Raw genomic sequence first — 27,893 nt, forward strand, 5'->3', positions numbered from 1 at the left:
GATGTTATTGAATTCTATTACTCTGTCTCACTATATTTTCGAATGTAAGCCACATGGAATTTGAGTTTGCTTGGGATAATTTGGGATATGTAAAAAAAACAAAAAAACTAGAGACACTTACCTGTAGCAGGTGTTCGCTGAGGACAGCAGGCCAATTATTCTCACCTTTGGGTGACGCCATCCAACTGAGTCCAGTGCGGACGCCAACTAGCAAGTAACGTAGAAGCTTCCAGCAGCATCCCATCGTGCCTTCTAACCAAACGCACAAGTACCCCAAGTCAGGTGAAAAAGCAAAAAGTTCAACTCCTAGGGGGAAAGGGGAGGTTGGAGGGTATGTGAATAAATCAGCCTGCTGTCCTCTGACAACACCTGCTACATAAGTATCTTTGCTTTCTCTGAGAACAAGCAGGACTTCATATTCTCACATTTGTGACTCCCTAGCTACCAGGCTCACTGAAAATAAAGCTAGGATAATCAAGTCTCTAAATGTTGAGACAAACTCCAATCAACCTGAAACTGTATACATACTAGCTGTACAGGTACAGACTGGAACAGAATAAAACATGGCCTAGGAAGGTGGAGTTCAATTCTAGACACCAAACAAATTCTGCATGACTGCCTGCCCGAACTATCACGTCTGGTATCTTGATCCAGACAGTAGTGGGATGTAAATGTATGGACTGAAGACCACGTGGTAGCCTTGTGAATCTCCTCTATGGAGGCTGATCTCAAGCTATTGACGCAGCCACGACTGACATTATGAGCTGTGACATGGCCCTCAAGCACAGGTGCTAACCTCTTTTGAACCACAGCAATGAGAGTCTGCACAGACCCACACCCATGCCAGAAAATCTTGGATGCAACATCAAGAGAGTCATAGGCGTCCCGGCCAAATAATGCCTACACTCCATCTGCATGTTGGCCAACTGGCAAAGCTCTGCAGCCTGCTCCAGTGGGAGAGAATCCGCCAGACTGAGTGTACTGTTTACCAGACTCCAAATATAGGCTCATGTAGAGATGGTAGGACTAAATGCAGGCGAGCATCGAAGTCTGAAAAGTCTTTCTCCCAAACAAAGACAAGGTCCTGGCCTCTCGTCCTGAAGGCGTCGAGGCATGAGCCCAAGAACTCTTGGCCCGTTTGAGAGTGGATTTGAACACCATGGAGTGGTGCAGCAATTGCACCCTCTTAAATCCGGGAGCCTTTTGGATATGATACTGTGTATTCACCTTCTTAGGTGCAACATTACTATGAGGGGAGAACAGAACACGACCTCTCAGGTTCATGGAAAAACGAAGACTGGGGTATCCACGTTCACACATCGGGTGAGAAGGCATCCATGCTTGTGCGATGGGATGCTGCTAAAAGCTTCTATATTATTTGTTAGTCAGCGTCCACACCGGGCTCCACTGGATAACATCACCCAGAAGTGAGAATATGAAGGCCTATTTGTCCTTGGAGAAAAATCCTTTATCCCTCACCTTTTAAGGCACTGCCTGTACAACTGGATGGTGATGGCACAAAGAAAGCACATTTGATTCAGTGAAGACCAACTCAAAATAACCTGTTCCTTAGCTGGGCTCTAGTATTACCATATTGAAAATGCAAACATATCATGCCAGTTAAACGACTAATTGGCTTTCATGAAAAGATTACATGAGCTTTGGATGCATGACTAGGAACAAAAACACACACTTTATGCAGTATCACAATTCCTCGTGTACAGCCGCAAAACAACCTTTTAAAGTGGATAGTGTTCACAATGAGCTCCTTTTATTATAGGCCAGAAAGAAGAGAACAGTTTTCAGTTATGGCACTGCCAAATGCAAAGCGGAGATAAGGAGGGCAAAAAAGGACTTTGAGAAGAAATTAGCGTTGGAAGCAAAAATACATAGTAAAAACTTTTTTAGATACATTAAAAGCAGGAAACCGGCCAAAGAGTCGGTTGGGCCGCTGGACGAAAATGGTGTTAAAGGGGCGATCAAGGAGGACAAAGCCGTAGCGGAGAAATTAAATGAATTCTTTGCTTCGGTCTTCACCGAGGAGGATTTGGGGGGGACACCGGTGCCGGAAAGAATATTTGAAGCGGGGGAGTCGGAGAAACTAAACAAATTCTCTGTAACCTTGGAGGATGTAATGGGTCAGTTCAGCAAGCTGAAGAGTAGTAAATCACCGGGACCTGATGGTATTCATCCCAGAGTATTAATAGAACTAAAAAATGAACTTGCGGAGCTACTGTTAGAAATATGCAATCTGTCCCTAAAATCGAGTGTAATACCGGAAGACTGGAGGGTAGCCAATGTTACTCCGATTTTTAAGAAAGGTTCCAGAGGAGATCCGGGAAATTATAGACCGGTGAGTCTGACGTCGGTGCCGGGCAAGATGGTGGAGGCTATTATTAAGAATAAAATTGCAGAGCATATACAAAAACATGGACTGATGAGACAAAGTCAGCACAGATTTAGTGAAGGGAAGTCTTGCCTCACCAATCTAATGCATTTTTTTTGAGGGGGTAAGCAAACATGTGGACAATGGGGAGCCGGTTGATATTGTATATCTGGATTTTCAGAAGGCGTTTGACAAAGTGCCGCACGAAAGACTCCTGAAGAAATTGCAGAATCATGGAATCGGAGGTAGGGTATTATTATGGATTAAGAACTGGTTGAAAGATAGGAAGCAGAGAGTAGGATTGCGTGGCCAGTATTCTCAGTGGAGGAGGGTAGTTAGTGGGGTCCCGCAGGGGTCTGTGCTGGGTCCGTTGCTTTTAATGTATTTATAAATGACCTAGAGATGGGAATAACTAGTGAGGTAATTAAATTCGCCGATGACACAAAATTATTCAGGGTCGTCAAGTCGCAGGAGGAATGTGAACGATTACAGGAGGACCTTGCGAGACTGGGAGAATGGGCGTGCAAGTGGCAGATGAAGTTCAATGTTGACAAGTGCAAAGTGATGCATGTGGGTAAGAGGAACCCGAATTATAGCTACGTCTTGCAAGGTTCCGCGTTAGGAGTTACGGATCAAGAAAGGGATCTGGGTGTCGTCGTCGATGATACGCTGAAACCTTCTGCTCAGTGTGCTGCTGCGGCTAGGAAAGCGAATAGAATGTTGGGTGTTACTAGGAAGGGTATGGAGTCCAGGTGTGCGGATGTTATAATGCCGTTGTATCGCTCCATGGTGCGACCGCACCTGGAGTATTGTGTTCAGTACTGGTCTCCGTATCTCAAAAAAGATATAGTAGAATTGGAAAAGGTACAGCGAAGGGCAACGAAAATGATAGTGGGGATGGGACGACTTTCCTATGAAGAGAGGCTGAGAAGGCTAGGGCTTTTCAGCTTGGAGAAGAGACGGCTGAGGGGAGATATGATAGAAGTGTATAAAATAATGAGTGGAATGGATCGGGTGGATGTGAAGCGACTGTTCACGCTATCCAAAAATACTAGGACTAGAGGGCATGAGTTGAAGCTACAGTGTGGTAAATTTAAAACGAATCGGAGAAAATTTTTCTTCACCCAACGTGTAATTAGACTCTGGAATTCATTGCCGGAGAACGTGGTACGGGCGGTTAGCTTGACGGAGTTTAAAAAGGGGTTAGATAGATTCCTAAAGGACAAGTCCATAGACCGCTATTAAATGGACTTGGAAAAATTCCGCATTTTTAGGTATAACTTGTCTGGAATGTTTTTACGTTTGGGGAGCGTGCCAGGTGCCCTTGACCTGGATTGGCCACTGTCGGTGACAGGATGCTGGGCTAGATGGACCTTTGGTCTTTCCCAGTATGGCACTACTTATGTACTTATGTACTCTATGTACTTATATAAGTCGTCAGAAGAACAAAAAAAGAAAACCAATGGCTTGCATGAGGGCTTATAGCTCATTTAGTTATGTTTAAACAAATGATAGATCTGCATGAAACAAAATGTTTATTTTTATTAGACTTATAAAACCATTTGTCTCTGACATGCTCAAAACACAATAATCTATTTGTGTATGTAAAATGAAAACTATAAAAAAAATGAAGTGAATATGTGATTCCATGTGCCCCAATGAAAGGAGAGAGTTTAATTTTACTTTCATTTAATTACAATGTATTCCCATCTTTATACCACCAGGCTTCCCAAGGAAGATAAGAACAGTTAAGATGAACCCATCAGGAAACAGGATATCCTCATTGAAATCTGGCCATGAACAGTGTAGAAACATAAGCACAAAATACAGAGTTTATTACTGTTGTTTCTACCAGCTACAATAATTTATGCTGTTTTAGTGATTTTCAATTTTATTTCATGATATGTATTCATATATGGGAAGCTTTCAAATAAAAAAAGCTGTCAAAGAAATTTAAAAAAAATGTCTTTAATCTCCACCTTTTAAAGCACTGCCTATCCAACTGGAGCAGCTTTAGACTTTTTACAGATGTACCACACATAGGCAGTCATAAGTGGTTATACTGTATTTATGTAGAAATATCTTTGGCATCAGAAGCAAAAATAAAGGCATATAGCGCAGCACTGGAATCTACAATACAGCATTGCATATATAACCCTCCCCCTCAAAAAATACCAACTCCTCTTACATCCCCCATTCCATCTTCTAGCAGATCTCACAAGTTTGCTATTGTTTTGGTTAACTCAATATGACGGCAAGCTCCGCCTACTGGCTTCAGCCCAGATAATGGGCCAAGAACACTCCTACCGTTTCCTGTCTTATTAAGCCTCCTTGTGTCCGACCACCACCCTTCTCCCAGTGTGGGCTATAAATACCTTTAAACGGTTATATACATTATACTAAACCCCCTGAGGCCTTCCTAGATAGTAAGACAGCCTTAATGAAAAGATTTGAGGAATATGGCGATTTGTCAGGTTTTAAACAATCTTAAAAAATCTCTAGCCTTGGCTGCTACAGAGAAAGTGAATAGAGTGTGGAGGGCTTCCTTTCTTTGAAATGGGCAACCCCATCTTTCCATTACCTGGGGATACAATTAACTAACACCACCCCAGCGTTATATAGAAAAAAATATTTCAGTACTCATGCAGTAGACAAAAAGAATGTTTTACTAAATGGTCAGTTCTTCCTATCTCTCTTCATGGCAGAGTAAACTTGTTTAGTACTGTCCTGGTCCCTTGATGACTATATACTCTACAGTTATCATTGAGAATCTTGGGGAACCCCCCCCCCCATTATTTCCAAATTAAATAAATTGATAGCCAAATTTTGCTGGAATGGTAAAACACTAAAGACATCACCTGGTACTTCCTGATACTCAAATATGACCATGCTTGATTCATCTGACACTATGAGGATTTGTTCTTAGGCAAATTTTTACACCAAAGGATTATAAAGCAGCATTTTTTTAAGCACTGGCATTTCAATTCCTTGTTACATGCTCCTTTTGGCTCCTTGCCTCCTTACTTATGAAAAAACATTTTGATTCACCCCATGTAGGACACTTGGATAGATCTGGTAAGACTTTGAGGAGGTAATCCAGGTGTGTCAGATCAGTTACCCATACAGGGCACCCCTCCCCCAATTTTCTCTAGGTAGAGAGAATAGTTTTGGTCATTGGGCACAGAATGGGATAACATTGCTAAAGCATGTTCTACTTGATAATGCTTCCATGAATTCATGGACAGATTTCACAGCTGTATCACTATGTAAGATCCATGGACCCAGGAGGGGGGGGGGGGATGGGGGGGTTGGGGTTTCATACGGAAAAACATCTGAAAAATGTTTAACAAATCTGTGTGTGTCTGCACTCCATCATGAGTTATAGCAGTTATCTTCGACTAGAAATTGTGATGCATTGCTGACGTGATGGTATGTGGATATGGGACTCCCTTCGGAGACCATAGAAGATTTGGGTCAGTTAACCAAAAGAATTTCAGAAATTTCAGTAAGTGCTGAATTAAAATAATGCCAGTTTTGAATTCTCCATAGGGCTTATTTCACTCAAAAACAGGCCCTATAAGTCAGGATGGACAGACACTTCTATGTTTAAAATGTACCCTGAAAACCAACTCCTTTTGTCATACATTTTGGATTTGCCCAAAGAAAAGGTTTTTGGAATGCTATACTGCGATATACAGAAAAATTGTTGAGTCAGTCCATTCCTCTCTTCTCAGCATGGCTGCTCCTGGATAAGTTCAAGGCATTTAGACTACAGAATAACACGGGGACCCGCAGTAACTGCAGGGATAGGGGTGGGAATGGGGACAAAGCCCAAGAGGATGTTTTCTACTCTGAAGCCTGTTAATGAACTGGATTGTTATTTATGTTTGAGTGATACAGACAACAATATTTTGATTTTTGGGGGAAAAACAAGCAAACATGTTGGCCTCAACTAGCAAAATTTGCATGAGGATCCTTTTACATCCTGCTACCAGCACATCTTCTAAGAAGGCATCTTCTATTGCAGGAAGGACCATGGAAGACATAAGAGTTAGACTGAACCCTGAGATTGCTGATGACTTCTTATTCACCCAGTGTTACATAGGCCATATGGCTCCCCTCTAGGGCATAGAGAACAGGTTGTATTTTGTACCCCTGGACATTTTAACATGGTAGATTAGAATACCTTGGGATAGTAGATTGTAAGCTCTTTGAGCAGGGACTGTCTTTCTGTGTATGGTGTACAGTGCTGCATATGCCTTGTAGCGCTATAGAAATGATAAGTAGTAGTAGAAATCAGCTATTGTTGTTGTTATTGTTTTCTATTTGTAATTTTGCTGTGCAACTATTATGTATAAATTACAAATAGAAAACAATAAACAGTGAATAGCTATAATAACCCTCCTCACCACCACCCTCTACCCTTCCAACCCCAACAATAGCTGATGTCTACTACTACTATGTGCATACTGATCTTTTAGTATTTCTGGGTGGCAAGTCTATGAGGTCTGTCAATTCTCTTTAGACATAAAACCTTTGTTTGGCGAGGGGGACTCCCATGCTGCCATCACATTAGTACTAGAGGACTGGGGTTTTTTTTTCCTCTTTTGGGGGAGGGGGTATGATTTTAGTTTTGATGCTGGAAGGGAAGGGTGTAGTTTGGGTATTAAGAGATATATGAGCCAATGGCCAAGTCAACAGGGGAGTATAAACATAGCTCTTCATGTCATCCATTCCTGTTTTGCTGTTAATTGCTTCTACTTGTTGGTAGATATCTAGTGTGCATTTGTTGCCTTATTATTACAGCAGCACAAGGAAAATTATGACATGGCGCTACTGGAGGTTATAGATGCAGTTGTAGTTTTATTTGAGGGGTGGCAGCGAAGGTTTTTTTTTATCAAAAAATGTACTTAGAATGTTATTCTGTAATTATTAGTATTATATTACTTGTCTATTATGTACTTCCTCTGTATAACTTTCATGTTTAATAAACAGATTTAAACATAAAAGGCTGTGTACACTGCATAGAGCAGATTAGGAGATGCAGTCCATAAAAGCAAATAGTTTCATACTGTATACCGCTTTGAAGCCTTCAGGAATGGTGGTATAATAAGTTAATCAGAATACAACAACCAATATTCATAGCTAAAAACATAGTTGCCACTGGTATTAAGCCACTGCCCCGTTCAAGGAACAATTTTTTGGTTTTTCATCTGCAAAAGAAAAAAAGGTAAAAACGTTTTGAGGGGTGCACTAGGCATCACATCAACAATGCATGTCCTCTATGCCAGTGGTCATGTGGCTGCTACCTATAGAGGTACAACAATAACAGGGTCAGAGGAGTGGGGCCACCATTTATATGTATAAACAGTGCCAAGTAACAAGAGAAGCTACTTTTTTTTTTTTTTTTTTAATTGACCAACTGTTAAGAGCCAGGACTTGTATACAAGGAGGTTGCTGTGTGATGGTATTCTTTGTGCATTTATTTTCCTAAAACTGATGTTCCTGTTGTACATGCCAGCAAAATTGTTCGCATATTTGTGGCAGAGCCTTTTTTAAAATACCAGGGAAATAGGATTCCCAGGCTAGGGCATTCATATTTTCCATATTCAGCCCCTATGAACAGTGGGACTTCACATATTTATTAACAGCATTAAAAAGTTTCATGTTTAAAAAGACATTTACATAGCAGCTTTATGGATCTGGGAAATAAGATACAACCTAACATTGAGATCATACCACAACTTCAGATGATCGATTTTTCATACTACACTGCATAGTCAATTCTTATTCGGCTATCTTATTGTCATATGAGAATACAGACTGTTCTCACTTCTAAACTTAGATCTGAAAATATTTTTGAAAGCTATTTTTACATTTAAAAAATCCTGATCAGGCTTTTTTTTTTTTTAGAAGCAGAACTCTTAGCTGTCCACTTTGCCCAAGTGGATTACAAACAATCCTCATTTGTTGATGACAAAAGAGTTTGTCCAGCTCAAATTAACTTTTATTAATGCTGTTTAAATGGGTGGGCTCAAATTTCTTATACGTTACCCCAACCCCTGTGTTTTCTTTAATTGGGGGGGGGGGGGGGAGTACATGGTTAGTGTACTTCTTCCCCCACTCCACCCTGCCCTCTCTCTCACCAACACAATCCCCAATTCAGGTAGCCATCTCACTCTTCCCTCCCTGGCTCAGGTACAATGCTCTCTCCTCTACAATCCCCCTCTTCCACTGATCTGTACCTATTCATTCTCTTTCCTCTCTCCCTATTTTTTATTTCCCCCCCCCCCCCCCAGTCCCAAAATACATCTTGTTTCTCCTCTCTTTGGCAGAATGACAATGACAAATTGAAGTTATGCAAAAATACATACTGTGTACATACATGCTCCATTTTTATAAACTGTCACCATACAGTGTTCTAAAAATAATTCACTATCACTTGCAACTTATGTCTGAGCACTTGCAATATCATGTGCCTGGGCTCTAACTACAATATTACACTGCCAGCTATGTGCTTACACTACTGATGCCAACTTGACAAAGCTATGTAGACTAATAGCACTAAATACTGCAAATAATTATGTCAAACAGACTAAGCTACAGGACAAAAAAAGCATTCAGAACACTGGTAAAATAAAAATAATAATTTTTAGCCTCACGCTAATTGTTTTGCTCTCTAACAGAATTTAGGATTCTTCACACAAACGTACCAAAATCATAAAATAGTTCTTAGTTATAGCCAAAACATGAGCATTGCTCAACAGGTGTAGAATAAGTCCAGTAATTATTTTTGATTATAATCAAATGTGAGATCATTAAAATATGTGATAATCTAAAGACTTATAGGTAAAGCTCTGGTAAGCCAAAAAACCTAGACAACCCTCTTCCCACAGTTTTATACATGTATTAAATGAATGAACTATATCTCTCCTTAAAAAGGATACATGGCAAACAATTAAGGTGACTGCCAACAGTACATAACCTACAATGGTTGTGATCAAACCTTCAAAATGAGAAGCTCGCACCTAAAAAATAAAAAAAAATGAAAAATTAGGTATTTCATAAAAATTAAATCCAATAAACCCTAAAAAAATTCCTGGCATCTAGTGCTTTGCAAACCAGTGAAAAAAAAAATGCTTCAATGAAAATATTAACAGAACTTTAAGTTTCAGTTGCTGTAGTATGCTTAGATTTTCAAACTAAATCTTAAAAAATGAATCCCAAAATATGTTTGTAACTTTTGCCGCTATCAACCTCCTCAAGTTCAACGCTGCAGAGTTTCGTTTTCACTTCATCAGGAACTTCAAAGGTAATATTTTTAAACAGCTGAAAAAAAATGTCTCCTTCAGACTGGTGCACCAGTTACAAACAGAAAATTAAAAGGATATTATATAACATAGCGTGGGAACACCTAATGAGAATTGGACAGCTTGCACAGAGAGTACGTCGCTGTTTGGGAACAGGACAAGCGGCGTTGGAATACTGCAGACCATGCACTTCACTGGCTTCCAATCAGATACCGCATACAGTTCAAGCTTCTCCTTCTTACCTACAAATGCACTCAGTCTGCAGCCCCTCATTACCTCTCTACCCTCATTTCCCCTTACGTTCCCGCCCGTAACCTCCGCTCACAGGACAAATCCCTCCTCTCAGTACCCTTCTCCATCACCGCCAACTCCAGGCTCCACTCATTCTGCCTCGCCTCACCCTATGCTTGGAATAAACTTCCTGAGCCCTTACGCCAAGCCCCCTCCCTACCCATCTTCAAATCCTTGCTCAAAGCCCACCTCTTCAATGTTGCTTTCGGCACCTAACCTTTATACCTTTCAGGAAATCTAGACTGCCCCTATTTGACTGACTGTACATTTGTCCTTTAGATTGTAAGCTCCTTTGAGCAGGGACTGTCCTTCTATGTTAAATTGTACAGCGCTGCGTAGCCCTAGTAGCGCTTTAGAAATGTCAAGTAGTAGTAGTAGTAGTTATTGCAAGTTGTAAGGTGAAATAGAGGCGGACCATTGACTCACAAGCTAAGTATTGTCTCATTATACAGCGCTATGGATATGTAGTATGTGACAGTGACTGATAGCATATTATAGTGGCTGACAAAACAATATGCAAAAACAATATTTTTCACATGAGAGAAGTAGAGCTCGTTTAGGTGCAAGACACCGGATAGAGCGAATGAGAGAACATATCCAGATATTTTAAGCACGGCAAGGTACATGGGTTATATTGGAGCACATGAGGGTTATTGCTCATAAGAAATAAAAAGAAAATACTGTGGAGATATTCTATGATCGAGAAGCTTATCCACCCTATGAGGCATAAATCACTTGGTGTAGTCCCGTTTGGGTGAGTTTTTACTCTGAGATTTCTCCATTTATTCTAAAAATATTTTTATAGCAGAAGATAGAATTCTGGAGTGTTTGTTCTCTCATTTGCTCTCTCCTTATTATACCCTGGTTCATGGCAGATTGTAGATTTTCAAACTGGCATTAGGCTTCCATTCCTCAAGCAACCAACAAATGAGGAGAAACAGAACAGAGAAGACTGCCATCCTTCTATAAGAAAACCTGTGTCCCATGCATTCTTGAATTTAGCTACCGTTTACTTCTCTGTCACATCGGATATTCTGCTCAAGGCAGTAGTGTGATCTGAATGAGTGGACTGAAGACCACATCGCAACTTTGTAAATCTCCTTGATGAAGGCTAATCTTAAATGAGTTACCAGCATAACCATGGCTCTGACATTATGAGCTGTGACATAACCCTCAAGAGTCAGCCCAGCCCAAGCACAAAAGAAGGAGATGCAATCTGCTAGTCAATTGGAAAGTGTGCACTTGCTGAGGGCTACCGTCATCCTGTTTGGATCAAAAGAAACAAAAAGCTGGGTGGACTGTCCATGGGCTTTAGTCTGCTCCAGATAGGTGGGGTGAAGACTCACTTGTAGCCTAAGTTATGAAGTGCACTTTCATCAGGATGGGCATGAGTTTTGGGGGAAAATGTTGGCAGAAAAACAGACTGGTTAAGATGGAAATCAGACACCACCTTAGGCTACGTGCAAAGAACTACTCTGTTGTGATGAAACTGTGTAAAGTTGATCAGTTACTAGAGCCTGTTTAGATTCTGCAAGCTGAAGTGACTGCCATCAAAAATACAACTTTCCAGGTCAGATATTTCAGATGATAGGAGTCGAGTGGCTGAAAAGGAGCTTTCATTAGCTGGGTAAGAACAATGTTGAGATCCCATGACACAGTAGGTGGTTTGACAGGGGGCTTTTCAATAGTAAGCCTCTCATGAATTGAGCTACAGGCTGTACAGAGATGGGCTTACCCCCTACACTAAGAGGGTAAGCACTGATTGCACTGAGGCATACCCTTCACAGAGTTAGTTTTCAGACCAAACAAGATGTGTAGGAGGTATTCGAGCAGTTTTTGTGTAGGGCAAGTAAGAGGATCTAGGGTCTTGCCCTCACACCAGATGGCAAACCTCACCCATTTCAAAGATCATCTCCTCTTAGTGGAATCTTTCCTAGAAGACAGATTCTGGAGATACCCTCGGGCAGATTTCAAGGTCTGAAATTTTACTCTCTCAGCATTCAGGCCGTGAGGGCCAGGGACTGGACATTGGGGTGCGCTAGAGACCTATTGCTCTGCAAAATGAAGGTCAGAAAACATCTCCACAGTTCTACAGAGGACAACTCCAGAAGAAGTGGAAACCAGATCTGTCTTGGCCAGTACGGGATATCATAGTTCCCCGATTTTGAGTTCCAGCAAAGCCTTCACTATGAGAGATATGGAAGGATATGCATCCAGAAGAACCTTCCCCCAATGAAAGAGAAAGGCATCCAATGCTAGTCTGCCATGTGATTTGAACCTGAACAGCACTTACGGACTTTGCTGTTTAGACGAGTGGCAAAAAGATCCACAGAGGGGGTGCCCCATGCTTGCCAGATCTTCTGAGCTAGGCCCATGCTGAGAGACCATTTCTGAGGTTGCATCACTCTGTTCCATCTGTCCGCCAGGCTGTTCTCCCTGACAACCAGATACGTGGCCCGCAGAACTATCCCATGAGGGATGGCCCACTGCCACATCCCCACCACTTCCTTGACACGAGGAGCAGGATCCCATACTCCCCTGATTCTTCACATAGTACATTGCAACCTGGTTGTTGGTTTGAATGAGAATAATTTATCTGCATCCATCTCTGAAAACTATTAGAGCATTAGAACTTAGCTCCAGGAGGTTGATGTGAAAATCTGTATGCTGAGCAGACCATGTCCCCTGGGCATGAAGCCCATCTACATGAGCTCCCTAACCGATATTGGATGCATCTGTTGCCAACAACTTCTGAGAGGTGGAATTTGGAATGCTAATCTCATGATCAAATTCGGCAGAATCTTCCACCACAGTAGGGAGTGAACTAGCTCTGGAGGGACTCAGACGACATCTGCCCAGTTCCCTATGGCCTGAAACCATTGGGAAGCTAGGGTCCACTGGGTTGCCCTCAATTGGAGGTTTACCCTGGGAGTAACATGCACTGTGGAGGCCATGTAGCTTAGCAATCTCAACATCTGCTGAGCTGTGACCTGCTTGCTGCTACAGATCTGTGAAGTGAGCATAACCAAGGCACCTGCCCTTGCTTGTGGCAGGAAAGTCCAAGCTTGGACTGTATCTAGTAGGGCTCCTATGTACTCCAATTGCTGTACTAGGTAGAGGTGGGATTTGAGGTAGTTTATAACAAACCCTAGTAGCTCTAGCTCCTGAATAGTTCTCTGCATGGAGTTCTGCGTTCCCTCCTGTGACATGCTCTTGACCAGCCAATCATCCAGGTAGGGAAACACATACACTCCCAGTTTGCAGAGCAATCCTGCAAATACTGCTAGGCACTTGGTAAAGATCCTAGGAGCTGACATGAGGCCAAAAGACAGAACATGGTACTGGAAATGACATTTCCTTACTGCGATACTTCTTGTGACTGGGAAGCACCAAAATACGGGTATAGGCATCCTTTATGTCTAGAGAGTATAACCAGTCTTTTCCTGAATCATGGGGAGAAAGATGCCCAGTGAAATCATCCTGAACTTTTAACTAGGGATTTGTTCAGGGCCCTTGGTCTAGGATGGGACAAGATCCCCCCCCCTCCCCCGACTATTCTGAGCACAAGGAAGTGCCTGGAATACAATCCCTTCCCTTCTTCCCCCAGTGACGCGGGTTCAACTACAGTTGCCTGTAGAAAAGTGAAGATTTCCTCTACAAGTACCTGCTTGTCCTGAGAGCTGATAAATGATGCTCTTGCTAGGTAAGCTGGTGGCCCTTGATGCCAATGCAGGAAAGGTATGATAGGACTCCTCCTTCAACTCCCATGAATGGTCCAGATTAGACTTCTCGTACTCTGGATGGACTGAGTCTGTGCTTGCCCCAGCTCAGTGGGACTGTGCCTGCCCCAGCTCAGTGGGACTGTGCCTACACTCAGGAAGGTGCTGAGGTACAGCCCTACCCTCAAATTCCGGGTAAGCTTCCTCATCCAATGTTGAGAGTGGTACTGCATGGGTCTATATGAAAAGTCGATGCCCAATGAAGCACTGGCATCCAAGACCACTCCACAGGCAGAGTCTGGGCCTCAGAAAGAAGTTGAGGCTGTGCTGCAGCTGGCACAAGCATCTTCAATGTCTGAGTGGAGTGCAACTGGAACATCAGCGCCAACTCCTCCATAAGCATGGCCCAGTACCGTTCGAGAACAGGCATTAGCAAAGGCTGGGAAGTCAGTTCAGAGACAGCCCGAGGAAGAGTTAGTGTTGAACCAGAAGTGGGATCCCAGCAGTCCAGAGACTGGCGCACTAAAAAGGGAGAGTGGTCCTCTTAGTGCTGATGCTTTTTGGGTACTGGCAATGCCAGTGCCTTGGTGTTCCAAGAGGACTGATGCTTCTTAGGTTCCCTTCTGTGCCTAAGAGGACAAACCTGTATGCATCCTCAGTGTCAAGTCTGTTGTTGACCAATCCTGGGGCCTACTATCAGCGCACAATGTAGAGGGAAATGGAGACATCCTCGATAATGGTGCACTCCCAGTGGTAGAAACAGTTTGAGCAGACAAAGTTAATGCTTATGGTGCTGATGTCAATGGAGTAGCCTTCAAGGAGTCCAAATGTTTCTCCTGCTGGACCTGACACGCTGTGTCCTTAACTGCATTTTCAACAAGAGAGAACAAGAATCAGCCTTGTAGTTAGACCCTAGGCACCCGATGCATCAATTGTGCAGGTCTGAGACAGATCATCTCATTACATTTGGTTCACCTGATGAAGCCACTGGGGTAGTCAGACATCAAGAAAATTATTGCAGCCAAATTAAACTCAATTTTGAGAATAAAAAGGGGCTACACTCAAATTGAGGCTGGTGCTCAAGCCTCAGCAGGCCTAAAGAGCAACGAGAAAAAAGAAAGAAAACTTGAAGAACTGAAAATAACTAAGATTTAACAGGAAAGGTACTAAAAAGAAAACATTGTGAAAAAATAAACAAAAAGGGTAAACCCGCACGAGAAGGTACTTGAAAATTCAAGGAAAAAACACGTTGAGAGGAGAACACAAAGATGCGTTCTCCTAGCTCTACAGAAAAAAGACTGATGGTCTCACCTCATGCGTCAGGCAGGAAGGCACCCGCACGGTGGGATGTTGCTAAAACTTTTGCATTGGGATCCACTGCATATAATCACCCACATGTGAGAATACATCTGGCCTGCTTATCCTCAGAGAATTCAGGTTCCATCAGTGAAGGCAAACCATCCAAGTTCTGATCCACAAAAGCAACCCCACATCATGATACTACTACCAGACTTGAATATTGAATGAAATCTAACTTTGGGAGGCAGTCTACTGTTTTGTTACTGACTAAAGTTCAATTTTTTGATTCATCTTATTAAACAAAACATTATTCCCGCCAGGTCCTGATGCAACACTACCATTATTCCTGACAGGACAGGGTCAACTTAAAAGGGAAAAAAATATGAATGGGAACGGAATTCATGATTGGAGAGCTTACAAGAAACCACTGCTCTCCAAATAATACTGTTCACCAAAGAACATGTGAATGACCCAAAAATACTTCTGGAGTAACATTCTCTGGGCAAATGAGTCAAAAAATTAATTTTACAGTCACAACAAATGTTTCATTTGGTGAAAGGTGAAGGGGGGGGGGGGGGGAGGAAAGTAAGTCCCTTATCCAATTATTGAATCTTCATGTTAAAATAAAGAAATAAATCCTTTGAATATCTAATGGGGTTAATTAAGCTCTCTCATGGTCTGATTAGATTTAATCATGTTTTGAGTATAAAGGTGCTAAGCAACAGACCATTCTAGAGAGCTCACAAACCTTTTCTCAGCACCGTGGAGCTTTGCTACCAGAAAGGACAACTGGATAGGTCAAGATGCTCTTTATCTGTCATAGTTTGAGCATTAAATACAATGCAATTTAAGAACAAAATGTAATTTTGAAAGAAATGTTGAAAAGGGATCATACTTACATAATTCTCAAAACCAAGTCCAACAACAGTGATGTGACCAATGTGATACGGACAAAACGCTGAGGAGGGGGGAAAAAAAATTCACTATAAGTGTAGAAAAAATGCTGTTAAAAGTTTCTATCAAATGCATTGCACTTCCGCATCATAAAACACTGCTTAACTTCTGAGTGACTACTGCCACTCTGGAGAGCAATGATATATTGAGCCTATCTGGATACATAAGTTGATTATAGTTTCTTGCTGTCCAACCTTCATCCAGATAGTCATCCAGGTAGCAAACTGAATATTGCTGCTAATCTGTTACCTTCCAGCTCTGCCTTTACTGTATCCCTGTACTGCCCCAGCACTACCTGGATAGAGCCAGGATTGTCTAATGGTTTTCAGTGTACCAATGAAAATCAACAGATGGCTTCAGTCACTGGCACTTAACTGTGTAGCAGGTACTTATATATACATGAATTTAAATTATATGGCCTTTATTTCTCTACTACAAGAGTACTTCTCTCCTCACCAGTTAAACAAACGATACATACAAAAATAGAAAATAGAGATGTCTAAGGTTTTTGCTTGTGTTTCTCTTATGAGATTCTTGATATACTGCCTTCTATGGTAGCACCAAAGCAGTTTACATATATATACAGGTATAGGAGTAGTTAAAAAGTGAGGTGAAGGAAGCTATTAGAGCTAAAAGAAAATCCTTCAGAAATGGAAGAAGGAACGACTAAGAATAATAAGAAAGAGCCTAAGGAATGTCAAGTCAAATGCAAGCACTGATAAGGAAGGCAAGAGGGACTCTGAAATAAAGACTGCTTTGGAGGCAAAAACACTAGTAAACATTTTTTGTAGTTATATTAAAAGCAATAAGCTGGCAAAAGAATCAGTTGGACTGCTAGATGACCAAGGGGTAAAAGGGGCAATCAGGGATGACAAAGTCATAGTGGAGAGATTAAATCAATTCTTTGTTTCAGTCTTCACTGAAGATGATTTGGGAGAGATACCGGTGCCAGAAATGGTATTCAAAGCTGACGAGTCGGACAAACTGAATGAAATCTCTATAAACCTGGAGGGATGTAATGAGGCAATTTCACAAATTGAGAGTAGCAATCTCCTGGACCAGATGGTATTCATCCCAGCGTACTGATAGAATTGAAAAAATGAACTTGCAGAACTACTGTTAGTAATATATAGTTTATCTTTAAAATCAAGCATGGTATCAGAAGACTGGAGGGTGGCCAATGTAACGCCGATTTTTAAAAAAGGTTCCAGAGGAGATTCAGGAAATTATAGACCGGTTAGCCTGAGGTCAGTGCGGGCAAAATGGTAGAGTATTATAAAGAACAAAATTACAGAGCACATTCAAAAGCAAGGATTAATGAGACAAGACAACATGGATTAATGAAGGGAAACCTTGCCTCACCAATCTATCACATTTCTTTGAAGGGGTGAACAAAAGTGGATAAAGGTGAGCCAGTCAATATTGTGTCTAGATTTTCAAAAGTTGTTTGGGCAAAGTACCTCATGAAAGACTCCAGAGGAAATTGGGGAGTCATTGGATAAGAGGTACTGTGGATTAAAAACTGGTTAATAGACAGAAAACAGAGAGTAGGGTTAAATGGTCAGTATTCTCAATGGAGAAGGGTAGATGTTAGGGTTCCCCAGGGGTCTGTGCTGGACTGTTGCTTTTTAACATATTTATAAATGATCTGGAGATGGGAGTAACTAGTGAGGTAATTAAATTTGCTGACATCATCAAAGTTGTGATGCAAGTGGGAAAGAGAAACCCGAATTATAGCTACGCAATGCAAGGTCCACATTAGGAGTCACCGACCAGAAAAGGGATCTAGGCGTCATTATTGAGATACATTGAAACCCTCTGCTCAGTGTGCGGCAGCGGCTAAAAAAAGCAAATAGAATGTTAGGTATTATTAGGAAGGAATGGAAAACAAAAGTGAGGTCATTATAATATCTTTGTATCGTTCCATGGTGCGACCGCAAAAAGATACGGTGGAATTAGAAAAGGTACAGAGAAGGACGATGAAAATTATGAAGGGGATGGGATGACTTCCCTATGAGGAAAAGCTACAGCGGCTAGGGCTCTTCAGCTTGGAGAAAAGATGTCTGGAGGGGAGATATGATCGAGGTCTATAAAATAGTGAGGAGTGGAAACAGGTAGAAGTGAATTGCTTGTTTACTCTTTCCAAAAATACTAGGACTAGGGGGCACGCAATGAAGAAACAAAGTAGTAAATTTAAAATGAATCGGAGAAAGTTTTCTTCACTCAACGTGTAATTAAACTCTGAATTCATTGCCAGCAGAATGTAGTAAACGCAGTTAGCTTAGTGGGTTTAAAAAAGGTTTCGATGTCTTCCTACAAGGAAAAGTCTATAGTCCATTATTAAAAAGGACTCAGGGAAAATCCATTGCTTATTTCTAGGATAAGCAGCATATAATGTATTGTACTTTCTTGGGATCTTGTCAGGTACTTGTGACCTGGATTGGCCACTGTTGGAAACAGGATGCTGGGCTTGATGGTCCTTCAGTCTGTCACCATTATGGCAATACGTACGTACAGGAGTTATTTTCCCTATCCTTAGTGGGCTTACAATCTAAGTTTTTTTATCTGGAGCAATGGAGAGTTAAGTGACTTGCCCAAGGCTGAGTTTAATTTTATTAAAATAATTACAGGCTTTCAAAACATCTCTGTCAGCTTTCCATTTGGTATTCACATGCCTCTCATAATAGTAAAATACATCTGCACTGCATAAAAACACTGATTTAGTTTAATAGGGCTGAATGGACAACTCAGTATTTTATATGTTGCTCCAACTAATGATCAGCATGCTGACTACACAGCAATCACAATCACTGAGGAAGAACATAGCAATGCTCTGTTCTTAGAGCAGAACCTTGTGAATAATCAAGAAAACATGCTGTAGTAGCTCTTATAGGAACAGCACTGTAGACCTGTGATTTTCAACTTTTTCATCTGTGACACATTTACAAGGCACAAAAATTGTCAGGGCACACTATCAGTTTAAAGATATATATGTTATTTAACAAACAAGTATTGATTGTGTTTAAAGTTCAGTAATTTAACATTTAACAATTTTTATTGATGGCAATGCGAATAACAAGACATTGACACAATAACAGCAATAAGCAGAAATGCATAAAATTACGCATATCTGAGAACAGCAACATAAAGCATCTCGTCATTAATCCTTTTTCATTAAGTTTGAAAAATCCCCACCCTCCCCCAACCACCCTACCAGCTATTATAAGACTAGCTTAGAATAGAACAAAAAAAAAATACCCAAAAGCAAGCCCAACCAGATGCCAGAAAAACTGCAATCCCACATAGTCCCATAATACTCATATAACCAAAACCCATCAGGAGGGTCTGGATTCTTATAATCCCCACTAGAAGAAATGTAGAGTATCAGGAAGACAAGAAGCACCCTCAACTGTCCCTGAAGGGGGGAAAAAAGGGGGGGGGGAATACTACCTTGTGGCATCTGAAAGAGAACTCAATTGATTTAACATATGACTATGGGCATGAGGAGCCAAAGACTACACATACAGCCACCAAACAGAATAAAACTGAAGTTGAGATTTAAAAGTTAACTGTGTGGCTCTAAGCTCCATCAAAAGCAGCCTATGAAGTCTATTCCCCCAATGCGATACTGCGGAGCCTCAGGCTTAGTCAAATTCTGCAAAATACATTTCTTCCCCACTATGCAAGCCTTCATTACCCAAGTTGCCTGATGTTTAGCACTGATACCTATGGAGGAGAAAGGGTGTGTGTAAAATTCGCTCCAGATAACATGTCAAGGACCTCCAAAAGGACTTAATTTGCATTCCCAAAAAGCATGATAAAAAGTATTAGGAAGCTCCCCACATTTATGGCAAACAGATGTGTCAATATAGCCCATATGTAATCTAGATTGTGAAACATAAGCCCTGAGTATCATACGATATTGGCATTTCTTAAGTTCTGCACTATATACCCACAATGAATATTGGCAGATATAACGAAGGAGGTCCTTGGAACAAATTGGGAAGATGCAAGTCTTCCAACAATGAGTGCTAAATCCCCAAGATCTGCAGAGGGGAAAATAACAAGCAATCATTTTATGTAACAAATAGAAACAAGGTCTCCAACAGTACATCAAAAAGTCCTGCAGTTCTAGAATCCAGATCAATACTGAGTCCGCGGATCTAAAGAGGAAATATAATGAGCAAGTTACTGAAATGCATATTGAGCAGCAAAAATCCAACCCATCTGAAAATAAAGCAATCGATATTCGCATGAAGCCATCTACATAGTAACATAGTAACATGTAGATGACGGCAGAAAAAGACCTGCACGGTCCATCCAGTCTGCCCAAGAAATGTGCACCTTTTTTTGTGTATATCTTACCTTGATTTGTACTTGTCTTTTTCAGGGCACAGACCGTACAAGTCTGCCCGGCACTATCCCCGCCTCCCAACCACCAGCTCCGCGGCTCCGTTATCCAATCTCGGCTAAGCTCCTGAGGATCCATTTCGTCTGAACAGGATTCCTTTATGTTTATCCCACGCATGTTTGAATCCAGTTACCGTTTTCATCTCCACCACCTCCCGCGGGAGGCATTTCCAAGCATCCACCACTCTCTCCGTGAAAAAATACTTCCTGACATTTTTTCTTGAGTCTGCCCCCTTCAATCTCATTCATGTCCTCTCGTCTACCGTCTTCGTATCTCCGAAAAGGTTCGTTTTGCAGATTAATACCTTTCAAATATTTGAACGTCTGTATCATATCACCCGTTTCTTCTTTCCTCCAGGGTATACATGTTCAGGTCCGCAATTCTCTCCTCATACGTCTTGTAACGCAAATCCCATACCATCCTTATAGCTTTCTTTGCACCGCTTCAATTCTTTTTACAATCTTAGCAAGAATACGGCCTCCAAAACTGAACACAATACTCCAGGTGGGGCCTCACCAACGGACTTGTACAGGGGCATCAACACCTCTTTTCTTCTGCTGGTCACACCTCTCTCTCTACACAGCCTAGTAACCCTTCTAGCTGCGGCCACCGCCTTGTCACACTGTTTCATCGCCCTTCAGATCCTCAGATACTATCACCCCAAAATCCCTCTCCCCATCCGTACCTAGCCGACTTTCACCGCCTAACACATACGCCTCTCTTGGATTCTATTCCCCTAAGTGCATCACATTGCATTTCTTCGCATTGAATTTTTAATTGCCAAACCTTAGGACCATTCTTCTAGCTTTTGTCAGATCCTTTTGTCATGTTTTCCACTCCCTCCGGAGTGTCCACTGTGTTACAAATCTTAGTATCATCCGCAAAGAGGCAAACTTTACCTTCTAACCCTTCGGCAATGTCACTCACAAATATATTGAACAGAATCAGCCCCAGCACGATCCCTGAGGCACTCCACTACTCACCTTTCGCTCCTCCAAGCGAACTCCATTCACCACCACCCTCTGGCGCCTGTCCCGTCAACCAGTTCCTAATCCAGTCACCACTTTGGGTCCTACCTTCAGCCCATCCAGTTTACCATCTTGGGTCCTATCTTCAGCCCATCCAGTTTATTAAGAGCCTCCTGTGGGGAACCGTGTCAAAAGCTTTGCTGAAATCTAAGTAGATTACGTCTATAGCAAGTCCACGGTTCAAATCTCCGGTCACCCAATCAAAGAATTCAATGAGATTCATTTGGCACGATTTCCCTTTGGTAAACCATGTTGTCTCGGATCTTGCAACTCATTTTCTTCCAGGAAATTCACTATCCTTTCCTTCAGCATCGCTTCCATTACTTTGCCAATAATCGAAGTGAGGCTTACCGGCCTGTAGTTCCAGCTTTTCCCTATCACCACTTTTGTGAAGAGGGACCACCTCCTGCCGTTCTCTAATCCCTCGGAACCTCTCCCATTTCTAAGGATTTATTAAACAAATCTTTAAGAGGACCCCGCCAGAACCTCTCTAAGCTCCCTCAATATCCTGGGGTGGATCCCATCCGGTCCCATGGCTTTGTCACCTTTAGTTTTTCTAGTTTGTTGATACACACTCTCCTTCCTTGAATGGTGCTATATCCACGCCATTCTCAAATGAACTTTTGCCAGTCCATTGTGATCCTTCTCCAGGATTTTCTTCAGTAAAAACAGAACAAAAGTATCTATTTAGCAAAATTTGGCCTTTTCTTCATCATTATCTACATAGCGGATTGCAGTATCTTTTAGTCTCACAATTCCCTTTTAGTCATTCTCCCTTTCACTAATACCTGAAGAAATTTTTGTCACCCCTCCTTACTTTCTAGCCATTTGTTCTTCCGCTTGCGCTTTCGCCAGACATACCTGTCTCTTGGCTTCTTTCAGTTTCCTCTGGTATTCCTCCCCGTGTTCCTCGTCTGAGTTTTTTTATTTTAATTTCTGGAATGGCGAAACTCTTTAGCCTTTATTTTCTCCAGCCACTTTCTTGGAGAACCCATAGCGGTTTCTTTTTTCTCTTGCTTTTATTACTTTCCTTACAATAAATGGTTTGTGGCCCTATTTATAGCTTCTTTCAGCCTGGACCACTGTCCTTCCACTTCTCGTACGTTCCTACCAGCCCATCAGCTCCTTCCTTAGGTATTCCCCCATTTTACTAAAGTCAGCATGCTTGAAATCCAGGACTTTGAGTTTTGAGTGGCCACCCTCCTCTTCAGCCGTCATATCAAACCAAACCGTTGATGGTCACTGCCGCCCAGGTGGGCACCCAATTGGACATTTCATCCCCACGCTATCCGCATTTGTGAGCACCAGATCCAGCGTCTCTCCCTCCCTCGTGGGTGAAAGAAAATGACACAATGACTAAGACACTCTTCAACCCAAGTCAATAACCGAGGGTTACCTGCACCTGGAGGGAAGTCCAAGTTCCCTCAATAAAGGAAACAAACAACTACAATGGGGGTTAAACTTCTACAACTGAGCAATATCCCTCCAGACCGCCCAAACAAGTTTAATTAACACACTCTTATGCAAATGAAACTGTAAAACAGAGGATTGAACGTGCAACACAATGATGATGTAGGGGAAAACAAAAGGAAAATTCCATGTCCAGTGGCATATAGACGTCCCCATGAGATGCTGCAACATGCAGGTTATAATATGTAACTTAACATCTGGAAGTTTAACCTCTCCCCCCCCCCCCCCCCCCCCCCCCCCCCCCCCCCCCCCCCCCCCCCCCCACAATACCAATTACCCACTAGAAATTGGTATTTAATCTTCTGTTTCTTGTCTCTCCCCCCCTTCCCCCCAGCAACAGCGAGAAACCAAACTAGACAAAGTTTACAAATGCTGGAGGTCAGAAACAAAGGTAGGGTTTGCAAATAATACAACTGTGACAGAACAGTGTGTTTAAGTCTGTGATAATTATATTGATATTTTCCTGCAATGTATTTCTCTAGTTGGCCAGCAGGTGGTGCATGTTTATGCTTAAAGCTGTTACAGAGAACAGACCTTTCCGTTTTAGTTAACACAGAAAAAGAGGAAGTGCCTGCAGTGATATAGCCAGCTATTTTCAAATGTTGTTTATTCTGAGCTCTGATTGGCCTGGAGTTTGAAGTTAACCAGGAGTTACTGGCTTCTGCTCCAGTCTTAGCCAGGAAGAAATGAGAGTAGGATCACTTTGCTGAGGCTCTGAACAGTTTTACTGCCTGATCTTCCCTGTTACTATTTAGATAGTATACAAATGTTTAGATAGTGTTATAATTGATCCATTATTTCAGTTACCTGTTATTGTTCTGCTTGTCTGCCCTTTTCTGTTTCCAAGTTCTGTGACAATGACACTATTAGTTTGTTGACTCTGCTTGTCTGCCTTTTTCTGTTTCCAAGTTCTGTGACAATGAACACTATTAGTTTGTTGACTCTGCTTGTCTGCCTTTTTCTGTTTCCAAGTTCTGTGACAATGAACACTATTAGTTTGTTGACTCTGCTTGTCTGCCCTTTTTCTGTTTCCAAGTTCTGTGACAATGAACACTATTAGTTTGTTGACTCTGCTTGTCTGCCCTTTTTCTGTTTCCAAGTTCTGTGACAATGAACACTATTAGTTTGTTGACTCTGCTTGTCTGCCCTTTTTCTGTTTCCAAGTTCTGTGACAATGAACACTATTAGTTTGTTGACTCTGCTTGTCTGCCCTTTTTCTGTTTCCAAGTTCTGTGACAATGAACACTATTAGTTTGTTGACTCTGCTTGTCTGCCCTTTTTCTGTTTCCAAGTTCTGTGACAATGAACACTATTAGTTTGTTGACTCTGCTTGTCTGGACTGATAAAGCATCCTGGCTGTTTGGTGTGTTGGCCTGTCAGTGTTTTTCTGGGAACTGTGGGACCACTGGGAGTGTGGCCTCCAGTAACCTAGAAATCACTGGGGATAATTTGAGAATGGGACACTTGCCCAGAGGCCGTTGTGACTCAGTCGGTGGGAAGAGGGATCTTGAGTGCAGAGCACAAGCGGCAGGTGCAGGTGGACCTGAGCTGTGCTAGGGATAGACCCGTCTAAATGGCCACAGGGTTAGCCCCAGGCGGGTGGCTAGGCATTTCATGCAACAACCATTTAGGAAAAAATGACCATGGTTGAAGAGACTAATGCGCCCCATTCAATGATAAAGGTAGGCCAGACCACTGCTGCAACTTGTTGTTTAGTAAAAGAAAATTGGGACAAATAGTACATAATTGCAGAGGGTCCACTCACAGCTGAATCTGCTTCCTTTATATTGATCATGAGACCTCAGACTTTGTAAAACTGATACAAAACCCAGAGACAACTCCCAATTCTGCAAGAATGTCCAACAAGGCTGGCAAAGAGGACTTGGGTTCGCTAAGATCGTCTGCAAAAGCAGAGATTTTAAAGGTAGCAGTGCCAATACAAGCCCCCCCCCCCCCCCCCCCCCAAATATCTCTAGCCTCCAAGATGCCCCAAATTAAGGGGTCTAGAACAAGACGAAAAAAAGAAGCAAGGAAAGAGGGCACCCCTGCCGCATCCCACAAGCTATGGGGAAGGAAGCAGATGACACCCCGTTCGCCTTAATCTCTGCCCTAGAGTTCTGATAAAGAGCCTGAACCGCTGCTAAAAAATAACCCCGAAAACCATAAAACCTCAAACAGAAATGATCAATGAACCCTATCAAAGGCCTTTTTTGATTCAAAACTGATAAGCAGATAATGCAACGAGCGGAGATGCACCATCTCCAAAGATGTCAAAATCTGTTGCATATTTTTTGCTACCAATTGGGATTTCACAAAGCCCACCTGAGGGACTGCCACTAAGTGGCTAAACTTGGGCTAGATGACTGCCAAGACCTAAGCAAATAACAGCTTCAAAAGATACAGGGAGATAGGGCAGTATGAATCTATGTAATGAGAATCTTTACCAGATTTCAAAAGTACCACAATTTGAGCTACTTGTAAGTGTTAGGCAGAGTGCCACTACTAAAATAAGAATTAAAAACTGTAGCCAAACAAGGGACCACTGCTGGGGTTAGGATTTTGAAAAGTTCAGAGGGCAAGCCATCCACTCCAAAGCTTTATGAAGAGGGCTAGCCTGTAACTCCAAATTCACTTCATCCTCCAAGATAGGTACACAGAGTAAGGCACATTGGGAGTCTGTCAGGTGGGGTAAAGACTGTCCAGCAAGTTAAGAGACATCCTCTAAACCCACATTCTCCGGGGGGAGGAAAGACGCGTGTAAAAGTCCTGAAACAGTGTACATGTATCCTCCTCAGATCTAACATATTGGTTTGCCCCATCCAATAACTGAACCACCAACACAGGCTTCCAGTCTATCACCAAATGAGCCAAAGACTCCCCTGCTTAACAGCATGCTTCAAAAATTGATAACGGTAGTAAGATAAGCCCTCTGGGTTCTAGAATGGATCAGCTGATTTAACACAGTCTGGGATGCCAGAAAACAAGCCTTAGTGGAAACACGAGGGTTGGTACCAAACAATTGTTGAACTCTTGTCTGCAAATGGAGTAAATCAGCCTCACCTACTCTTTTCTTATGGCCATGTAATGAGATTTCCCCACGTAAAACTACTTTCACAGCCTCACAAAAGAGAACAGGTTTAGAAGAAAAATATTCTTTATATTGATCCACATAATCTCGCCATTTACTCTATAAAAAAAATGGGGAGAACTTAGGTTCTTACCTTGGTAATTTTACTTTCCTTTAGTCATAGCAGATACAGCCATTACGCATGGGTTATGTCCATCAACCAGCAGGGGAGATAGAGAGCACTCAAACGTTCACAGTGCCCTCTTAGCCAGCTAGCCTCCACTTGCCTCTTCAGTATTTGAAGCTTCCAAAGCAATATGGCAAAACCGCAATGGGAATCACAAGAGCTTTCCTCACAGCGAACGATGGCCCATCACAGGGGCATGAACTCATAAAGGGGAATGCACATCCTCCTGGAGGGAATCACACTCATCCTCCTATTGTATAAGTGGAGGGGAACACACGCGCCTCCTGGAGGGAAGCACACATCCTCCAACCCACTGGAGGGAATGAACTCATCCTCTATTTATAGAACTGGAGGGGAACACACGCGCCTCCTGGAGAGAATCACACATTCTCCAAACCTGCTGGAGGGAAATGAACACATCCTCCTAAATTTAATGAACATGAATCCTGAAGATTGTTTTCAACTTTCTCCCAAGGAAGGAACTTCAGGAAATTAGAACAGAACCTGAAAACAGATTCACAGTATACAGGACATCATACAGGGAGGGCTCAGGCTTCATCTGCTATGACTAAAGGAAAGAAAATTACAAAGGTAAGAACCTAATTTCCCTCCTTGTCATCAAGCAGATGAAGCCATTACGTCATGGGATGTAACAAAAGCAATCCCTAGATAGGGTGGGGAACAAGCCACACCATGCGCTAGCACTTGTGCACCAAACCGCACATCCTCTGGCAGCCACATCCAGCCGTAATGTCGGGCAAAGGAAGAGCTTAGAAGCCCATGTTGCTGCACTGCATACTCTTGAAGAGAGAGTGGCTCCAGTTTCAGCCAAGAGGAAGAAATCGCTCTATAGAATGTGCCTTAAAGGTCAAGGCGGAACCCTGCCGGCCAGCAGATAAGCCTGAAAAGATAGTTTCTTTGAGCCAGCGGGCAATAGTCGGCCTTAGACGCTGGAGACCCTCTGCGAGAGCCGGATAGCAAAACAAACAGATGATCGAAGTCCTGAAGAGTTAGTAACTCGCAGATACTGCAGCAGAGTCCTGCGCCACACCAAAAGGTGCAGCTGCCCAAAAGATTCTGGAAAACTTTCCTCTGAAAAAGAGGCAAGAAAATAGGCTGGTTTAAGTGAAAGGCTGAAACACCTTAGGCATAAAGGAAGGCACGGTCCGAACCGTGACTCCGGACTCTGAAATTGCCAGAAATGGGTCTCTACAGGACAGCGCCTGGGAGCTCTGACACCCGTCTCGCGAGGTTAGGCCACCAGAGAAAACGGCCTTCAGGGTCAAGTCTTTCCTCGATGCTCGCCGAAGCGGTCTCAAAAGGAGGATGCCTGCAGGGTTTTCACAAACTAGCCACAGGTTCCAAGCTGGACAGGGTGCTCGCACTGGAGGTCGGAGCCGAAGCACCCCTCTAGAAACCGTGCCACATCTGGGTGAGCAGCCAAAGACACGCCTTCCACCTTACCACGAAGGAGGCCAACGCTGCCACCTGCACCCGCAGGGAAATTATAGGCCAAGCCTTTTTGTACACTTCCTGCAAAAAGTCCAGAATCGCGAGACAGGAGCCCGCATTGGAACAATGCTCTGGAAGCACACCAAGGACTCAAACAGGCACCAATCCTGCATAAGCCACGGACGTTGGACCGCATTGCGGGCTTGCAGGAGAGTGGAAATAACTTTACTTGGAATAACCTTTATCCCTCAATTGCGCCATCTCAATAGCCATGCCGTAAGACCAAAGCGGCCGGCGTCCTCCATGGCTACCGTTCCTG

At 42.6% G+C, this 27,893-nt stretch overlaps 1 protein-coding gene across 1 annotated transcript in view; it reads right to left on the reverse strand.

Annotated features, from left to right (window-relative positions):
* LOC115471506 (E3 ubiquitin-protein ligase MARCH6) overlaps nt 1-27,893 on the reverse strand; it is a 350,986-nt gene that overhangs the window by 146,401 nt on the left and 176,692 nt on the right. The window contains exons 11-12 of the mRNA XM_030205152.1: nt 15,905-15,963; nt 9,334-9,414 (exon numbers count right to left, since the gene is read on the reverse strand). Of these exons, the coding sequence (XP_030061012.1) occupies nt 9,334-9,414; nt 15,905-15,963 (140 nt within the window). The remainder of the gene's footprint in view (nt 1-9,333; nt 9,415-15,904; nt 15,964-27,893) is intronic.

The sequence above is a fragment of the Microcaecilia unicolor genome, chromosome 1 (genome assembly GCF_901765095.1).
Source record: "Microcaecilia unicolor chromosome 1, aMicUni1.1, whole genome shotgun sequence".
NCBI lineage: Eukaryota > Metazoa > Chordata > Amphibia > Gymnophiona > Siphonopidae > Microcaecilia > Microcaecilia unicolor.